Genomic DNA, 16,384 nt, shown 5'->3' on the forward strand with positions numbered 1-16,384 from the left:
AAGTTTTGAGAAAAGCCAACTAATGTGAATCAGAAGTTACCTCCCCATGGGAATGTCCCTACAGAATGGGAAGGTATTCTGTGGTGGAGTCTAATCCATAATTTTCAGTATCATTCACTTCAAAGCTTTCTAAGTTATCCATAGCTGCTCATACTCCATGCCACAGCCTATAGCATACATAGGGGATTGATGATAGAGAACAGAAAGCTGAAGAGTTTTGGAAAATAACATTAAATCACAGCTGTTAATTTTTATTTATCTGTTAGACACTGAGACTATTTAAATACTCTGAGTTTCTGATGTTATTACTCCTTCCAATAGCCAATAAGTCTATCTTAAATAAGAACATTAAAAGTGCTGAAGGTACAACTAGTAATGAAGTGGGTAGTATGAAGTCTCTGAATTGAAACTGAGCACTTCCTAATGGTTTTATAACCCCAACTTTGCTTTGGAACAATAGCAAACATAGGACACCAACAATTAGAAGCTTTAAAGATAACTGAAGCCACAATCCTTCCATGTCTAAGGTGGAAGCAGGAGGATGAGGAGTTCAAGCCTAGTTTTAGCTAAATAGTTTGCCAGCCTGTACTACATGAAACTTGTTTATTGTTGTTTTATTCTGTTTGTTTAAAGAAAAAAAAGGAGGGAGGATAAGATGGCTCAATGGAACTGTTTCCTCAAGTTGTCCTTTGACTTCCACATGTGTGCTATGCACACATACACACAAAATAACTGTTGGGGGTTGAAGAAAAAAGACAGGTGAAAGAAGCAGTGGATTAAAATCATGACACAGAGAGAAGGATCAGAACCTACATTTTCCCAACTATTTTGTAATGTAGTAAGGGAAATGAAAAGATTCCCCCAGTAGACAGAAATGTAAATAATATTGTAGTGCCTTAAAAGACTTACAGAAATAAAGCATTTAACTTAAGGACAAGAAACTTTTGATTATCTAAAGAATTCCTATTCTAGGGAATTACTTGGAGATGTCTAATATCCCAATCAATGATAGGCCACTGGGAAAGTGCTTTGTAAGCTATTTAGAACTAATTCTGCAGGGTTAAAAGAAAAAGTACCAGAGCCAGGTACCACACGAGCAAACACGTACTGTATGTGCTTTCTTTCTACCTCCCACGGAGGGTCTCACTTTGTAGCTCTGGCTGTTCTGAAATTCACTATGTACACCAGGTTGGCCTCAGATCTGCTAGGATTAAAAGCATACTAGGATTAAAGTCATGAGATACCATACCAGGCTTCAAATACGTAATTTCCCAGGCTTCGTGTATGTACAGCTGTACATTCTCCACTAGCAGAGTAGAATGGCTGGTAAGTGTAGGTTTAAACTGTGAGGATGCTCAAGTCACTGTTAAATGTTTGTTTAGGACTACATGACCTATCTGATCCCCCAACCCACTACCACCTGTTTTCCTTTTCCCTTTTAAAGAATGAGTATGTGCAGGGAGGCATGAGAGTTAAGATTTCAAAGCAGATTTCACTCTGGTGTAATGGCATTAGTGAATGATGACATAATGGGAAAAATGGTTGGAGCCAACTTCTGATGCTGGAGGGCTATAAACAGCTCTATACATCAACAGGAACTCTAAGTATCTGGAAAGCAACGTGATCTTAAGAGTTTTTGGAAGGAGTTAAAAAGGGAAGTGTTGAATCACAAATGGAAATGACTAGATAAAAATCTCAAATCCTAAATCTTACCTACAGAGATCCCATAAAACACAGTTCCACGGCACTTCACCTATTACTACAGGGCCTATATTGTACTTCAAATGTACCCAGAACACAGAAATCATTAGGGGAAAAAATGTTTTTAGACAGCCATTCATTGCACATGGTCTTGGCTAGACCTAGACCTCTACATATCTAAGGATGACTTTGAATTTCTGATCCCCTTGCCTCTACTTCTAGGGTGCTGACATTATAAGCATATGTCACCTCATCTAGTTAATGTGATATTGGGGACCAAACTCAGGTTTGGTGTTTACCAGGTAAACATTCTACTGATCTACAGCTCCAGCTCCATGGAAAGAATTTTAATTTAACTCTATTAATAATTTCCTATGAAATATTCGTGACAAGAGAGTGATAATCAACCTTTTGTTAAATAGGCAAAATTTTAAAAACATTTTTTTCTAGCCAGATGTGGTAGTACACACCTGTAATTGTAGCCTTCAGGAAGCTGAGCTAGAGGACTTAGTTTAAAATTAGCCTAGGCTATAAAAAAATGGTAGTGGTGATGAAGAAGCACTTGCCTAGCACTCACATAACTCTTGAGTTCCTTACCATCACACACAAATATATCATATTTAAAATGAAGTATGGTAGCTCATACATAATCTTAGCACTTAGGGGCTAGAGAAGAATTATCTGGAGTCAGATGATCAGTGGGCAGTCCTGGCTACTGAGTGAGGACATACCTTAAACAAACAAAAAAACCCAGAAACAATCTAACTTTCATTGCAGGGACCCATGGACAGGTGTGATCATACACACTGCTGTGCAGACTGTTACCAGTTAAGGGAAAATCCCCACTGTTACCAGTACTACATTCCCTTTACCTGCTGTTGGTGAATACATTTCATTGGAGCACAAACACCTGTGAGATTTAAAGTTTGGTAAGCTTTAACTGTTTCCTTCCAAACACACAATATATTATAAGGGTACATCAACTAGCTTTAAAATGTACACTATATCTCAAGCAGTATAGTTCATTAAAAAAAAAAAAAACTTTTGTTTTCTGTATTTACTCACTGAAGTATAACTTAGTATTAAAGTAACACAGACAGCCTAACTACAAACTAATTCTGCTGGCTAAATACTCAAAAGGATGTGGGAAAAAATAACCTGAATTACTTTAGTAATTAACACATAAATGGTAACTGAACTGATCTTGCTACAAAATTAACTCATTTATAACCTCTACACCCCATGGAAAACATGCAGGTTTCATCTGGGTGATGAAACACACATTTAAGTTAGAAAAATTATTCCTAATAACAGCATTTAGAAGGTAGATGCAAAAAAACAGGAAAGTTAGGTCTACCTGGGCCACATAATGAGACCATGTGGGAAGCCAGGGGAAATTGGAGCTTTAGGATTCTTTTCATTCTATGTTAAGTCACTGCCTACCACTGGATAAAGCTATTTATATAACACAGACAAAGATAAAACTGCCTTTAGACCAAGCACATTAACTTACATTACTCTTATGAAAAATGCAATATAGAATTTCTCAGATTTAATTCATTATTGATATTCAATTTATTATTCATGTCCATTAATTACTTTTTAAGTACTTGAATAAGACTTCTTGTTTAATGAGCTGAAGTACTCAATAGTCGTTTCTGAAAGTATTTTCAACTCCCAGTATCTATTAATTTGTCTGACTTTAAATTAACTGATTTTATAAATGATTTTCTTTCCAAAGTTAAAGAGGAAAGACTAAAAGTCCATCATGAAAATATTGTTTCCATGATGCTCAACTCAGACTTCTCTAAATATTCTCAACCTAGAAGTACCTCCTTGAGTCTGTTCTATGTGTGAGTTCTCTCTGGTTCCTTCATAGCAACTAGAACAGTGTAAAGGTAACTACTGTGATGGGCAAGAGTCACTGAGCAGTATGGCCTCTCTAGGAAAAAGGGAAACCTGAACATCTTGACCTGAAGAGACAAGGATTGCCTGAATAACCAAGAGAAGTGGTTACATAGAGATATCTCAGAATTAAGAGTTTTCTCAGGCTGGTAAGAGAAGTCATCAAGTAAAGGTGTTTCCCTTCCAGAATAGTGTAGCACACACCTTTAATTCCAGCAGTTGGGGGGTAGAGGCAGACAAATCTCTGTTGAGTTTAGGGCAGCCAGGCTCTTCAAACTCTTGGGACAATAAAAATCCATGTGGCTTACAACCACCACCACCACCCCCACCACCCCCACCACCCCCGCTACTGCTGCAACTCTAACAAACAAAAACTACCTGAGGTGAATCTCATGTAAAAGGAATAATAGAAAGAACCACACACATCCAAGAATCTTGCCTTGGTAGTTGTAAAGCAGCTGAGGATGCAGAGAGCACAGGATGCATGTCCTTAACAACCATAAATTGTTTTAAATTAGAGCCTCTTTTCAAAAGGAACTTAAAACAGACTCTGGTAAGGAAGAGGGGCAAACACCTGACCGGCTTAAACATTACCAATAAAATAAGAAACCACATACAGGCTTAGTGGTACAGACCTGCAATGTCAGCAAGAGGGAGGCCTGCAGCAGTAGGATCACAAGTTCAAGTTTTGCCTGGGCTACAGAAAGAGTTCAAGGCTCTGTTGAGGGTATGAAAAGTGTAGGTGAATTGTAGAAGAGTTCCCTAATATTCGGTTTAGGTTCACAGTACTCTTATATTCAATCTAAAAATGCAACAAAAAACAAGCACCAAAGCAGGAAATAATGATTCAATTGGATCATTAAGAATAGGTATTTATTCGCAAATAACACCTGCTACTTTGTCATTCTTTATGAAAAAGGAACTAAGTATGCGGTTTGAAAAAAATCTCTAAAGCAGAATGTGCCACCTTGATGACTTTCTTGGAAGCCCAAGATATAGCTCAGTACAGTAGTAGGCAGTATAGTAGTAGAGCACATCAGGGAGCACAAGGGGGATGGTTCTCTTGTCATTTGTCATGTTCTTTATTTTAACAGGAGGCATTTTCATCAAATCCTCATTAGATATGGTATAGGGTATACCAAAACCAGCCTCATAATATGAGAAATAAAGCCAGGCTACCTGGCTATAGAATAAGACCCCGTCTCAAAAATTAAAATATGAAAAAAGTGTTGTGCTGCACACCTATAATCCAGCACTCAAGACAATGTCAGTAGGAGGATCACTCCATATTAGAGGCCATAATGAATTCCAGTAAACAAAGATACAAAGAGACTTAACTGTGGAACTCGCTGTGTGCCTAGCAATCTTCAGATCACTGGAACCTAACAACAAAATCAACTCCTTGACCTCCACATATGTGCCATGGTATATGAGTACCCCCACACATACACAAACATAATAAATGTTAAGTAAGTTTTAGCTGGTCATAATAAAAATAGTATGCACCTTTAATCCCAGCATGAGAGACAGAGGTGGGCCTGTGTCTGAGGCCAACCTAGTATACATAGTGTTCCAGGAGAGCCAGAGCTCCGTAGAGAAACTTTGTCTCAAAAAACAAAAAGTAAGAAACAGAAATCACAACAACAAAACAAATTGTAAAATAAAATTAAACCAAACAAATTCATATAGCTTATTGCAATATTTGATATAGCTTCTTCTAAAATTGTACCTTTAGGTTTTTAACTATTTCTTGCCATGTACTTCATTCTCCATATTGCTCAGAAGGGTATAGGCAAGAGTTTAACTTCAGCTACATAGTGAATGGCAGCCTGGACTACACAAGGCCATGTCTCAATAAACAAGCAAACAAAAGACCCCATCCCTAATGTCACAACAAAACTATTAAAGGAAAACAAACTCACTATAGGAAAACATACGCTCCACGTTCAAGGCAGAGGCCAAACGATTAAGAGTTTCAGAGATCTTGAATGTAGGCTGGACCACATAGTGAAAACCTATTTTAAAACAAGAACAAACAAACAACCCCCCAAAAAAGGCCATTTCTTGACCAATGTTGTTTACTGCTAAAAGGCTGACCAAACCTGTTTGTTTTTTTTTAAAAACAAAAAACTAAAAAACTAATGCTCTCCCTATTAGCGTAAACAAATCTTAGGCTTTTACTGTGAAAAGCAATTACATGTGTTGGTAATAACACACATACATACATCTATATGCTTTAAGTGTACTGTCCTCTCAAAGGCCAGAGTTTCTCTGGCACTGGGGTTGCATACTGCTGTGATCTCCCACACAAGTGCTACAACAGAACTCCCATCAAGTCCTCCCTAAGAGTAACAAGTTCTCTTAAGCACTGAACCATTTCTACAGTCCCATAACATTCCCTATTAATGTCTCCAATCCAGCCTGCATGGGTCTTCTGGGCTATTATCGCCAACCATTCCAATGCCTCCAACTTAACAAAATCCAAGAAATATTTTTCACAATTCAAAGAATCTATCTTGGGTAGACAAGACAGCACAGTGAATAAAGTAATGTGACACCAAGCCTAACAACCTGAGTTTGATCCCCTGGATGTACCAATGTCCACAAGTTATCCTCTGGCACACACATACACACAAATGGATTAATTAGCCAAGTTTAAAAAACAAAAAGAAAGAAAGCCCCTATTCCCACTCCTTTTGGTCACTGTTCTTACAGCAATGTGGAGCTTTGGATGTTATGTTACTGTAGGCTGGCCTCTAAGCAACTACAGAGTTCACTGCTTGCCTCAACACTCACCTGCATCAGTTTCCTAAGTGCTAAGATTACATCTGGACTTAACCCTCACCTCAAATACTAGGGCTGGAACCCAAGCCTGTGCATACTAGGCAAGTGCTCTTCCTCTGAGCCCTTCACACCTTTTCACTTTTTCTGACCATGTCTTTCTCTGTCACTGTTAAAAGCACTTTTAGTGCCAGCTTTGCTTAAGTAGTCAATGACCAATTTCTTTATGTAAACCAACCAAAATCCTTCAAGTGTTATGTTTAAAGCAGTATCTGAGCAATGAAGAGAAGAAGAATATTACTGAATAAGTGGATGAGGAAAAAAAGAAGTGGGACTGAAGCTACTTTGTGCATACTACATTAGATAACCATCTAAATTACCAAAGAAAAAATGAGATTGAAAACTCAGAATTTCTAAACAATTTTACCAATAATTTGCTTCTCACATTTATAAAGATGGACCTTAGGATATGCTATTATCAATCACCTTAGCTAAAAATAATTTCAAGCCTTCCGTTTCCATCATAAAACCAATCACAAACTAACAACTTCAGAAGAAGAAAAAAAAATAACACTTCTAGAAATTAAGAGACCAGTTGTGGGGGCTGGAGAAATGGCTCAGAGATTAAGAGCATATGTTGTTCTAGCAGAGGACCTGGGTTCAACCTCCAACATATACATGGTGGTTCACACTATGTGTAACTTCAGTTCTAGGGGATCCATCATGCAGATACACACATACATGCAGGCAAATGCTCACATGCATAATATAATTTGAAAATCTAAGCTGAGAAAGACACAGACTTGTTAGTATGCTGGTCTACCACGTAGACACTACTACAAAAATGGAGCTTTACTTGACCCAACCAACTACTGTTAAGGTCAGCTCAGGGTTTGTCTGTATCTAAGGTTGGATTTGGCTAAACACATTCTCCTTAAAGATCTGTCCACGAGGACACATTTTTAAACTAGCAACAGAGCCACTTTTTCTCCTTCAAAACCATGTTTCTGTTTGCTATCTATTACAAGATGAAACAAGGGCCAGATCAGTTAGCTAGGTTATAACAGGAACAGAAAAAGGTACAGCAACTAGCACATACAATGGAAGTGACATGGTATGGAATAGATAATAGTATTCATATTTTTTATTCCCCAACTTTCCTCACCCCTGCGTGAGTGCTCAAACTTCAATCATACCCAAATGTATGACAGTAATAAAGCACCACCATGAGTAGTTTGTAGGATAATGTAAAACAACCAGATATTAAGTGAAGAATGCTGAAGCATGAGCCCAACAACTACTGCCCCCAAACAAATATGCCATGTGGTGTGGTTTTGTAAATAAGGTTTCCTTGAAGATGTAATTCTCATTTGCTTGAGTTGCCTAGGGCTTTCAATTGAAACCATAGGCCTGCAAACCTAAAATATATGACCCCTTAAAGAAAAAAAGTACTAATTAGAGCAATGTCAGATGCTCTATTCATCCTCTACTTTCTGTTGAAGAACACAAGATGAAGCTTTCTGGAACACACAGCTCTTCTGTGGCTTCCATGACTCCTAACCTGATAAGCCTTCATTAGAAGTAGGCTGGGCCCCTTTCCTCTGACCCATAGAAGTAATAAATGTACTGTCTTTGCCTCTCTATCCTAAAGAGAGTAAATGCATTCTTGCAAAAAACTGTAGAGCAACTAGTTTTTTAGGCCCTGACACTGAAGGAAATCCTGACATTAGGAGAATGAACGAGGCCTGTGCAGCTAGGCTGTGTCATTTTGCTTCCTGAGCCATCTGAGATTTACAAATAAACTTTGCTGAATTTCTGGCAAGACTTCTGTATCCAGAATTAAGAAGTGTGATTCTGAATAGTAATTCAAAGATGAGAACTTTGGAGATTTGGAATTTACAAATCATTTGCCACAAACATTACCTTTAGTACATACGTCTTCACTTAGTTCAGTGATAAACTTATCAGTATCATCCAATTTTACACAACTGGGCACATTAAGTTACTTAAGTTCCCAAAACAGTGAATAGGAGAGTTAGAACAAGGCTCTGTTCCCTGTTCTTTAGTATATAGCTTGTTAAGTCTCTCCCTGCCCTTTCTCCCCACTCTTCCCTCCCCCCCCCCCATGTTTTCGGGTGTATGTTTAAAGACAGTCTTGGCATGGGATTATTGACTTACATCCTTAGACCAAAAATCCATCTGCTCCCAGCATCCCTGTAACTTTCATTTCTCTGTCTTCTTCTCTTTCTCCATAGGTTCTCACTACACTGGCTGGGGAAGTATCCAACTCATCATCTCAAGTAATCCCGCCACCTCAGCCTACTGAGTGCTGAAACCACACACACAAACAACTCTCTACCCCTGCTCTCCTTGGCTGTCACTTTTTCGTTATCCTTTCCCTTCCCAAATTTCTGGATACCTCAGCAACTATGAGTATTCATCTGTGAACAGTGGGGGGCAGTAAAGTACCAGTTAAAATATGTTGAACCTGGGGGGGGTCCTAAATGACAATTCCTGTATGTTTATGATCTTGGGCAAATTACTTAACTTCTTAGAGCCACTATTGTTCGCTCAGCAACAGACACCCATTCCTGGCCTCAACAATCTCAGAATGGTCCCACGTCTCCATTCCAACAACTAACTGTCAGGAATCAGACCTCCTGTTTACTTGCTTTACTTTTTTGTCTTTAAAAAAAAGTCCTGTTTCATGTACATGGAGATATAAATTAAATAAAAGAGACCTCTCATCTTTTTTATAAATATCAAATAGTTCAGAGCCTTTTAAACTACTCAACTTAGAACAAAATATTCTAATTCCAAAAAGCAAACAATTAAAGCTAGGGGTGACTAAGAATATTTCACAATTTTAAAACTGGGAATGTCAATGTTCAGTAGAGATGCAGGTTTTCCCTCTAAATTAATCCAGGAACATGTAACTCTTTAGAATGCATCTCTTTTGACACTTTAGACTTGTATAATCTCGAAGTATAAGGCTATTTCATCTTGTAGAAGTAATCAGAATGTGGAATCTAGGGCAGCTACCACACTCTCAGACTCCACTTAGCCCTATCACCATAAGAAAAATTCTGTTTTGAACTCTAAAGTAACCTCTGATTGGGAGCACCCATAAGTCTAGCACTTAGGAGCCAAAGGCAGGCAGATTTCTGAGTTTGAGATCAGCCTGGTCTACACAATGAGTTTCAGGTCACCCAAAGCCACATAGTGAGCTTTGTCTGGGGGTGGTGGGAGGGAGTGGAGGAAGAGGATGGCTCTGTGCTTAATAACAGTGACTGCTCTTCTAGGATCTACATTCAATTCCCAGTACCTATGCAGCAACTCACAACTGTTTTTAATATCAGTTCAAGAAGATCCAGGCACCCTCATCTGGCCTCCTCAGGCACTGCATGGACACATGTGCAGACAGAGCAAATCACCAAAAAAGTTTTGTGTTTGTTTTTTTAATGTTAATAAAAGAAAAGAAAAGAAAAGAAAAAAGTAAAAAAAAAAAAAAAATATATATATATATATATCTACCTCGTCCATCTTTACTTAAACTCCTGGACACACAAGGCAAGAATTCTGGGGGCTGTTTCATGAACTATAACTACTGTTTAAGGATTTGGGGTATACCATAAATAAAAAAAAACTTATCTTTCCTTTTCAGCTGTAAAGAAATGTAATATGTTTACTAATTAGTCTCAAAGAATATTTTTCCTTCCTCTTAAAATATCCTTAGTGCTCTTAATTGCTAAAGCAGCTCTCCAGAACCTTATCTTCTGAGACAGCACTTCCCACTGACCTAGAGTCTGTGACTCACAGACAGGCTACAATTCACTTGTCTCCACCTTTCCAGCAGTGGGATTACAGGCAAATGCCCACCACACACAGGCTCCTAGGCTGGCCTCAAACCTGAAGCCATCCTTCTGCCTGGCTAGTCCTGTACTTCTTTCAAGTTCTCTTGTTAAGATTGGTTATTCAAGCTGGGCTTTAATTCTAACCCTCAGGAGATAGGTGTATTTGTGAGTTCAAGGTCAGCCCTGTTTAAGTGGAGAAGTATAGGTAAGCAAAGCTACACAGTAAGACCCTGTCTCAAAACAACAACAAAAGAAAGATATCTCAGTGTTTTGAGGGTTTGCTGCTTTGGCAGAGGAGCCAGAGCTTAGGTCTCAGGATCCCCATCAGGAGGCTCACAACCCGAACTCCAGCTCCAAGAGATTTTTGCCCTCTCCTGGCCACTATGAGCACATGCACACACATACAGAAAACTAAAAATAAATCTTTTTCTCTAATTGGTAAATAAAACTAACTGCACAGATTCCCTTTGTTCTAGTTACTTTACTAAGGGTAAAGCAAGAATTATAGACAGACAGTTAGGATATGGAAAGCAGACTGTTTATGGTCATTTCTCATCTAAAAAAGATCTCTGTGGTTTACGTGAAGAACCCAATACACACTACAAATTGTGCCCCTGTGTGGCTGAAAATTACCACAGACCTGTGGTCTAACTAACTATCTCTGTATGACTGGAAAGCATCTATTTGTATGACTGCAGTGAATTTAGGAGTCACAGAAGGCAATTCCCCAAATTTGTATTCCTGCCCAAAGTATCTACCTATAAGGCTAAAGCTACCTTTTTCAATAAAAGTTTTCAAAGTAATTCAATTTTACTATGCATTTGTTCCTTAAGTGATTGTTTACATAATACAAGACTGTATTTCTTAAGGAAACTTCTTGTGTCCCTTTGGCTGGATTTTGTTGTTTTGTTTCTTCAAGGCAGGATTTCTCTGTGTAGCCCTGGAAAGCCCTAAATTCAGAGATCTCCAGTGCTGAGATTAGGGATTAAAGGCATGTGCAACCAACCACTAGCTTTTGCCTCCACCCTGTTGCCTTTTTTAGACTTGGGGTTATGAAGTTGTGTGTGGGTGGGTCCTCACTCTATAAAAGAAAGATGGTCTTGAATTTTTGGTAATCTCCCTGCCTCAACTCCCAAAGTAGTAGCATATGAGCATAAGCTGCCCCCACTTAAAAACAAAACAACAACAACAACAAAAAAGACAAAACAAGCCTCTGTCTTCCAGTAGGAAAGTTCTAACAAGAAAGGGGAAACGGACTACTGGGCCCCATAAAAACACTGTTTTTCTATACAAGAAAGGAAGTGCAGTGCAGAGAGCACTGAGCTCATTTCCTCAGGTTCTGCCCCCTGCTTCATCCTCCAAATGGAGATCATTTTCTGTCCTAGCTATATTAGTAAATACTAAGTAATAATATTAAATCACTGATTCATATAAACACTACACACTGTTACAAGTTTAGCTATCATTGAGAGTAGCTGCATAGGCATCTGGCCAGTTAATTACCAGGAAAATAATTCACAAGAGTTCAGGATAAAAATAACCAAGTAAGACAGCTGGAAATTTACCATTAATTTTCTAATGGCAAGTTCCTTACTGTCTTTCTTTTTGATTGAAGATAATTACAACATATTTAACCTAGAAATAAATACAGGTAGTGTATAGTGAAAATTCAGCTAGATCCTATAGATCAGTAGTTCTCAACACGTAGGTTGAGACTCTTTTGGGATGTAAGTTATTTGCTAAACAAGCACTGCCAAATTCCTACACAAGCACTTTTTATTGGCTTCACACTTTAGACTTGTCAAAATTAGTATCAATAACACTAAATCCAATGCAACCCAGCAATCTAATCTTTGCACTGGATGGAGATGTACATTTCTGTACATATATATTTAGGAAAAGTGAAGACCTCCAAGTTTTAGAGCTGTGTTTCTCTTACAGGTCAAGACACAAAGAAGGGGCTGGAGAGATGACTCAGTGGTTAAGAGCACAGAGAGTTCCTGAGTTCAATTCCCAGAAACCACATGGTGGCTCACAACCATCTGTAATAGGATCCAATGCCCTGGTCTGGTGTGTCTGAAGAGCTACAGTGTACTCACATACATAAAATAATTAATTCTTTAAAAAAAATACACAAAGAAAAAGTTAGTACTAGCTTCTTGCATACCTTTGAGCTTAAAAGAATGCCCTCATGTACCATGCACACATGGTATTTAAAACACTGAGGCAGATGAGGGCTAAATAACATGTCTACCTTGCTATGGATGCCTAGTTATAGGCAATCTTGAGCATGGGTGTTTTGTTTATTTGAGACAAGGTCTCACTATGTAGCCATGGCTTGCCTCAAATTCTCTATTTAGACCAGGTTGGTCTAACTAGAATTCAGAGATTCTCCTGTCTCTGGCTCCTGGGCAGTAAGATTAAAGGCATGTGCCATCATATCCCAGGAGTCCCAACACTTTTGTATGCTTCTATCTCTGATATGAAGCTTGGTAATTTCTAGCCATTCTCTCCCAATTCTTTTATCTGTTAATCAGATTAGCTATAATTACTAAGTTAATTTCCAATAATTATTGGCTAGGGACATAGCTTAATGGTGGTACACTTGCCTACTAGGCACAAGGCCACAGATAGTTAATCCCCAGCATTGTTACAAAAGAGGGAGGGAGAAAACATTGAGAATATCCAAATATACTACCAATTCTGATTACTTCCCCAATGTCCAGTCCTAAATGTACAACCTACCCACTGGATATTTCCAATCAGAAAGCTAAGCTAAACAAAACTAAAATTTCCCCCATGTCCAAATTCAAATTTATCTTTTCTTCAAATCTGCTCCATTCCTTTTAAGTTCCTATGTGCTAGTCACTCAGACTGTCCCTTGGGTTCCATGAACTGCTAAGTAATGACAGTGTTTAACAGTGTCCTCACCTGACCTTTCTTCATGTTGCCATAAATCCCATGCGTGATGATCACATGACAATAACTAATACCAATTTAGCCATCACTGTGAGCCAAACATAATTCTAAGCCACTTATATTACCAATCACTCTAACCTTCCTCACAAGCCTCTAGCCGACATGTTCTCAACCATTTGACACTGTGACAAGTGACATTGTCATCTACAAAGTTTATGCTCAAGAAAAGATCAAGTTAAAATAAAAATCACAAAATTTCTAACACCATCTTTGTTTTACACAGGATATACAAATTTAATGAAAGCACATTTCTGATAAAGCTATGCCAATCTACTACCCTACATCTTTTAACAGTCACTAATGTCAAAAGAAATCAATCTCAATGTCAAGACCTTTTCAACACGTGATCCCAACTTCCCTAGATGTTTGTTACTACTCCTGTCTGTCATTTTTTCATTTCTTTATACTCTGAGCAGAGTGACCTATTTATGCTCTCCTCATTGCAAAAGTTGCACTGTGAATCATGACCTTGTTCTTAATGCCTCAGTCTTGTTCCTGCCTCCTGAAATTTGATAGAACCAGTTTAATTGTCTGCTTTCCTAAACTGAGGTCTCCGCTCTTAATTTTTTTTTTAAGCTTAGGCTTGCTTTGACTGTTCAAAATAGCTGAAACTGACCTTGAACTTCTGATTCTCTACTATCTACACATCTCCTCCTACCATGCTAGGATTGCAGAGTCATGCTACCACTTGGGGTAAGTTTTATGAATGCTAGGTGATACTCTACCAACTGAGCTACATTCCAACCCATAACACATCCTTTGAATTTTACGTCCTTCCCTTGCACTTTTCCCATCAGTTCCTAATCTGTGGTGTACATTGTAAGTCTCCCTGCCAGATTGTTAGATCTGGAATAAAATTTTACTCGTGCATTTTAAGTGTTCACACAAAAATTTACATAGAACTAATGAACTATTGAGAAAGAATGTATAAAGCATCAGGACATCCTCAGAGGTGAGATTATATAGTATATAGGTAGAGAAAGGAAAACCTAGTTTTATCCAAATATTTCAGTCATACGTCTTCCATTTAGTTTTCTATGTAATTAACACCATGGAAATGGGAGCAAAATCACAGTACTGTCAGTAATGGCAACGGCAACAGTAAATCAGCACTGCAGTTTATGTGGTTATTTATACCATTTTCCTTCCTTTGAACAAAGAAACACAAGGGCACAAACTATGTTATATGCAACTTTAACATTACTCACAGGTGTGTTTTTCCTTTAGTTCTTCTTTTATCGGCTACTCATCCTTCAGCTGCCCTCTTAACTTACAATACTTAACTCTGGGTATTTTGGGTAACTTTGGGTCAGCTATTGAATGGAGAGACAGGAGATGAGTATAATAAACAAGTAGAAACTGACCAAGCTCTAAAGAGCTGGCCTTAATACTAAGTACAGATGAAAAAGAAAAGGAAATTTTTACATAATGCAGACATGAAATATATACTACCCAGATGTGTCTATAATAAATTTCAATCACAGTATATCTCAGGACTTAATATTTTATGTTATATGATTCAATCCCTCATTCTTTCAATAAACTGATTTTTCATTTCATTTAAATGTATGATAGTGGTTAGAAAAACTTCAAAAAATAGGCTACCAAAAATAATCAAAGGACAAAAATTCATAGCTATCCATGAGTACACACAATAATGCCATTTTGCTGAGGTGGGAGAAGTTGGCATAAAGTATTACTTTGGGCATACATAGACTGGGATTCCTACTTTAGTCTTTATTTCACTAAAATGTCACCTTAAGGACTCATTTGAAGAACTAAGCCCAAACATATGTGAGAACAGCTTGCCCTTGAAGTGTATTAATAACAAATAAGAATAAAAAGCATGAGGTGGCATGCAGGTGTTACGCTTGTGTACCTCATTTTACTTCTCTGTAATGCATAAAAGTCACCTAGTTCTCTGAGACACCTCAACCAGGTGGGCACCATTAGCTTCCTAGCTGATTCTCAGTTTTCAGAACAAGCAACTGGCTGAGGCAAGAGATTTTCAATCTCCAATGGGACACTAGGCGTGCTGCCACAGCAAACGTCTACATGTAGACTACTGAACCTCCTGCATGGCCTACTTCTCTGTTCTTTCTGTGTCCTGTACAGGTGTACAAAAAGAAACACGAAAAATAGATCTACCAGAGGAATTAAAACAGACACTCGATGAATTGAGTGGTACTAAAAGCTCTGATTTTAACACAAGCTAGTCACTAAAAATGTGAAATCTTAATAGAGCTCCAACTCTCTCTGGCCTCAATTGTTCCAAGAAAAACTAGACTAGATCCCATGACTCCAGTGGGCTGCAGATGTACTAACGTGCTTGCCTAAATTATTCTATCAGCCTAATTTAGCATTAATCAAACTCTGGATAAATTTGGGCTAAAATAATCTAATTCATAAAGACAACCACAATCTGCTTCAAGAATGATTTTTAGGAGCTATGGAATGTAGCTCAGTAGTAGAGGGCTACCCTAACCTTTATAAAGCACTGGATTTAATACCAAGTACTGCAAAAAGAAAAGAGGAAAGAAAAACAAAACAAACAAGAGCAGCAATAATGCTTTTTAAATTTCTGAAGCCCTTCCAAAAAAAGTATACAACTTGAATTTGTTTGTACCCTTTTCCGGGTTTATTTTTATTTCGTGTGTATGCATATTTTTTGGGCATTTATGTATATGCACCACATGCATCATGAAAAGGCAAAAAAAAAAAAAAAAAAAAAAAAAAAAAAAGTCTATTTTGGAGTCACAGGTGGTTGTGAGCCACCATGGAGTTGCTGGAAACTGAACTCAGTCCCCTAGAGCAGCATGTGTTCTTAACCACTGAGCCAACTCTGCAACCCTAGTACACAGCTTCTTGAAAAGGTGGCCTAAAATCTAATTTTAGGAATAAAAAGCCTAGTCACCAAGACTGTTGTTTTCAAGCACATACTGTTCAAGAACTGGGGTATTACTTAACTAAGTTGATGTTAGCATTGCTGAATCTTACTATCTGAATTAAGGTTTTCAATGCACAAAAAATAAAATAAGCCAACATCAATGCCTCAGATTGACCATGACTGGGAGAAAGTAACTTAATAGAACAGAAAATTAAAAAAAAAAAAAAAAAAAAAAAATCACAAAATCGACTGAGAGGGAGCACACAATCCTAAAAAT

General features: G+C 38.0%; 1 protein-coding gene across 4 annotated transcripts in view; it reads right to left on the bottom strand.

Moving 5' to 3' along the window:
- NFYC (nuclear transcription factor Y subunit gamma) overlaps positions 1-16,384 on the bottom strand; it is a 62,537-nt gene that overhangs the window by 29,650 nt on the left and 16,503 nt on the right. The window contains exon 1 of one of the 4 annotated variants that reach the window (XM_080920578.1): positions 5,529-5,572. The exons of the other annotated variants lie outside the window; for them this stretch is intronic. Within the exon in view, the coding sequence (XP_080776704.1) occupies positions 5,529-5,541 (13 nt within the window). The 5' untranslated portion in view covers positions 5,542-5,572. Of the gene's footprint in view, positions 1-5,528; positions 5,573-16,384 lie in introns of those variants that run through there. 4 annotated transcript variants of the gene reach the window in all.

Source organism: Micromys minutus (assembly GCF_963924665.1).
Source record: "Micromys minutus genome assembly, chromosome: 9".
Lineage (NCBI taxonomy): Eukaryota > Metazoa > Chordata > Mammalia > Rodentia > Muridae > Micromys > Micromys minutus.